The sequence below is a fragment of the Diplotaxodon limnothrissa genome, linkage group LG19 (genome assembly GCF_057381915.1).
Source record: "Diplotaxodon limnothrissa isolate DT_005_m linkage group LG19, D_limnothrissa_male_GT1.1, whole genome shotgun sequence".
Taxonomy (NCBI): Eukaryota; Metazoa; Chordata; class Actinopteri; order Cichliformes; family Cichlidae; genus Diplotaxodon; species Diplotaxodon limnothrissa.
In genome coordinates this window covers 3,171,812-3,176,141 of record NC_140614.1, presented here as the reverse complement: position 1 = coordinate 3,176,141, position 4,330 = coordinate 3,171,812, and the positions used below count along the sequence as shown (strand labels likewise).

The window sequence follows — 4,330 nt, the reverse complement described above, 5'->3', positions numbered from 1 at the left end:
TCTCTTGCCAAAGACAAAAGAACAGTAATAATAATGATAGAATTACAACATTTAATATCCATGAAAATATCACATATAGAGAACATCACGATATATTCACACATGTCAGTCAGTTCAGAGGGCGTCTCATCCCTGTGTGTGGAACGTTACAAAAGCAGCTTAAATTAAATTTAAATAATGAACACAGTCAATAATAAAATGTAGATATATATACAACTGTGCAACATGGCAACACCACACCACCACAATGTCTCGGGGTCCACATCGATTTCCACGGGACAAGCCGATGAGGCCGTGTTAGGTCCGCTCTGTTATCAGCTGTCCGAGTCCACCTCGCTCTTACTCTCTTCGGGTTTCTCCGCGGACGTTTTAGTGGATTTGTTCCATTTCTGAGAGTTCTCTGATTCTTCCGATGAAGACCTTTTCTGCCTCCTCCACTTCGCACGTCTGTTTTTGAACCACACCTGCGTGACAGAGAGAGAGCACACTTTGAACGTGTCTGTGTGGCGACTGATGCTGAGCACGGCCACAGCTCAGCCCCTTATTCTTAATCTATTGTTTTCAATGAATTATTATAACTATCACGATGGTGATGATGATGATGATGATGATTATTATTGTTTTGTTGTTGTTGTTGTTGTTGTTGTTGTTATTGTTTTGTTTTTGCTTTGAAGCAGTGTTACTTGCTGCACATTGTAGATAAGCATCGACTTTGTTTTCAGAATCAGGGCAGAAGATAAACTGTTGCAAACAGAAACATTTAATAAAATTGAATTAAATTACATTTCTGTTCAATATTATACAACCTCTAACATAGTGATTTTTGTGAATTTTGTTGAAGCAACAAAAAAGATAATAATAATAATAATAATAATAATAATAATAATAATAAAGGTGAGCAAACTTTAATTATTATTATTATTATTATTCAATAATAATAATAACATTGTGAGCGCGTGTCAGCCGGGTTTTAGAACTCACTGCACGTGAGTGTGTTTATGAGTGGAGTGAAAGCTTTGAAAGAAGATAGCTTTTAAAAATAAAAGCGCTGACCTCGACCTTCTCCTCGCGGAGGTGGACCTTGCGGGCAAGTTGTTCGCGAGTGCCGACGTCCGGATACTTAGTTTCTTGGAAGAGGCCCTCCAGAGCCTCGAGCTGCTCGTCCGTGAAGATGGTGCGGTGCCTTCGCTTCCTGCGGCAGTGCAGCTGGTTGAGGAGCTGCAGCTCGGTCCGAGACAGGCTGCTCATGTTCATGTAGGACATCATCTGGTGGGGCACCGGAGAGATCAGCACCGAGCCCGGGCTGTCATAGCCTGCATGACGGACAGACAGCACACATCATGGCTGGGTGGAAACCCTATATATACACTCAATTATTTGGCGTATTAAAATCACTCCGTTTTTTACTACAAAACAAAACAAATAAAATAAAATAAATATAAAATAAAATACATTAAATGAACTGTGGAAGAGGCTGTTTTATGCATGACAGAATGTGTGGAAACACCAAAACAGATCCCAGCGATGGAAAAGCTCAGCTCCAGTCTTTCCTGTATTCAAAGTTAAGCTCGCGCACGTGCCTGAGCGCTTCTGCTTCCTGTGTATGAATCCAGAACAGCTCGGTGATATTCGTCCTGATTGCGAAACAGCAGCGACAGTAATGTCTCACAAAAAGACTTCACACGTGAACATTTGCGAGTTTTTACAAAGCTTTGAAATGCAGCATGGAGTCTGAAATAATTTTACAAACGCGTATTTCAGGCGTGTTTACACTGAATCTTAATTGTAAGATAGTGCTCGCAAGCGATGAAATATTACGCATGATTGTAATTAATTTGTATTAATAACGAATAATTACTTCACGGTGGAATTACGCGCGTTGACCTAGAGGCTGATGGGCCCTCTGGCTTGGAAGCTACTTCGCTCCACAGATGCTTTCTCTGAGAAATACAGAGTGTGAGGGGAAAAAAAAGTTCCCGTGGCGGATCCTTCACTGCGTAGGTCTTAGCTGAGTCTGTGACACTCTGTGACTGGCCGTGTTACCTGTGGGGATGCAGGGGCACTGCTGCGGGCTGAGGCCGGGCACGGAGCCGCAGCACGGGGGCCCTGCCGCGGCGCCCTGGACGTGCAGCTGGCTGTAGTAGTAGCCATTATATCCGATCCTGCTCCCGCTCACGGGCTGCACCGGGGGGGCCACGGGCCCGCACGTGGCTGAATACAGTCCGTTGTAGTCGGTGTAGAGAGAGTCCGTCAGGCCGGCGGACAGCACCACCGGGCCGCTCCGGTGGAGCAGCAGCGGCTCCTTACAGCTCGGCCGCGCGGACAGGATGCTGTCGATGCTGAACATCCCGGCGGGCATCACACCGGTGTGCGGCGGGAACTCTCCGAAAAGTGGGAACCAGCTGTGAGCGTCCTGGACTGACGGGATTCCGTGCTCCGGGAGAACGTAAGCTACAACTGCGTCATCGCGGCTCCGGGACTCGTGTGTGCTCTCTCTCTCTGCTGGAGAATACGGACAGGAGGTTTGGGGGAACCGCCTGAGTCCGGGGCTGTTCTTATACACTGCTGACGTCACAGCAACAAGTCTCCTTGCGCTCGTCTTGCTGCGTGAACGCGCCACGGAGCTGTGTATTGAATTAATTCAATTAAGATAATCCAGAGTGTTTGCAGACTTTTAGAAACGTGTCACTGGGCCGCGGGGGCTCTTCCTACAGAGTAATCCGATTATCGCGGTGTCAGCGAGACTTTGTGCAGGACATCACAGCAGCGTTTACAGGCTGCTTCAACGTGCCCCTCAGCACAGATCAAAGTCCTCATAAAACCAGTGCACCGGTCTCCGTGAGCTGTGCCCATCACTCTGGACACTCTGACATCATTACTGACTCAAAGCAAGAAAGTCGCTAAAGCTCGAGCAGTGAGCAGACATGACGGTTATTTTGTTGCTCATTAATATCTATCACTAATGGCCCATTTAGGACTACTTAACAACAAAGAAACCATTAGATTAACAATCTGTGAGCATGAGTGCGGTGAAAGTGTGACCGGGGCTTTACCTGTTACCTCCTCTGCCTTCCTGCATGACTAAATGAAAATGTCACCCTGAAACACGCTGTATTAAAGCTGGGGGTCATCTCATTATCCACCCTCGCTGTTCCGTGGGGAGGAAGTCAGCGCTTTCCTCCATAGTTGTCTTTCTTTCCCCCTGACCGGGCGAAGGTAACGGCCCATTATCGCTTCCATTCAGTGAAGGAAAGGGGAACTTATTAAGTATTTACATGGCTAATCAACATAGACTTAGCGGTCGGGAAACGGGCGCTGGCTGCTGCAGTGGAACGTGGATTCCAGCTCAGACCTTAATGGGACGATGATTGCATTTAACACTCTGCAGGATGTTCGCACATGCTGCTGTCAGGCGGCCAGATAAGCCTGAGCTGTGAAGATACGGAGGTGATTAGCACTGTGTGGCCGCACAGTTTACACACAAGCTCTGTTCTAAGTTTACACTCCTCTTACCTGCAGACCATCCATCAAATTGTTTTTACAGCATTTTAAAAAATGTGGATGAAATACCCCTGTACATGTCAGCCTGTTTCGGAAAACGAAGACACTGCACCTTTTTTTTTTAAAGAAACGTTTATTTTTAACATTTTTGCAATTGTTTGAAATATCGGGTGAAATAAAAAAATCTTTCTTTCTTTTTTCTTTTCTTTTCTTAATTTTAGAGCAATTGAATTTAAGACGATTGATTTATTATCTCTAACCTTCTACTACGAAATTTCCCTGAAAGAGATATTCCGTTGAAACCTCTGTACAGTAACACTGGGATAAGCACGATGGCTTTTCTGTAAGGTAAAAACAAGTCGCGTGAAGAGTAGAAAAAGGCAAATAAAATGCGTTGGTCCTTCAGCGTCATTTTAGACACTGTTTGTGATCACAGATGCATTTTCCTTTCTTTTGTCACGTTGTGTTTGGGCGCTTTTCCGGGGCCGTGTGTGTCTCTCTTCTTTGCTTTGACAGTTTTGCAAAAATCGTGAAAGCTAAGCGCGCTGCTGCCAGCCCTCAGTAGGCTTGTGCCGGCGAGGCTAGGCTGACTCCTGCCGTTCAGCCGCAGCCTGACCTTTAAACTACAACCTGCTGCTCTGAGGACGCTGTTTTACAGATAAGTGCACGGCAGCACTCTGAGCCAACAACCCCAAAACTGCATCTTATGTTATAAAAAAAAATGCGCCTTTTATCCAGAATGAAGCTCTTTCAAAGCTTTTACTTCCGTTTCATCCCGCTGCAGCATGCGTGCATGGGAAATTCGAAGTATGACACTTGATCTGAAATC

General features: G+C 45.7%; 1 protein-coding gene across 1 annotated transcript; it reads right to left on the bottom strand.

The window, feature by feature from the left end:
• Window positions 1-314: 314 nt before the first annotated feature.
• Window positions 315-2,359, bottom strand: gsc (goosecoid). Its single transcript, XM_085343410.1, has 3 exons — window positions 2,044-2,359; window positions 1,054-1,313; window positions 315-464 (listed from the first exon to the last, which is right to left on the bottom strand). Exons 1-3 carry the CDS (start codon window positions 2,357-2,359, stop codon window positions 315-317), a joined length of 726 nt encoding a protein of 241 aa, XP_085199536.1.
• Window positions 2,360-4,330: the final 1,971 nt, after the last annotated feature.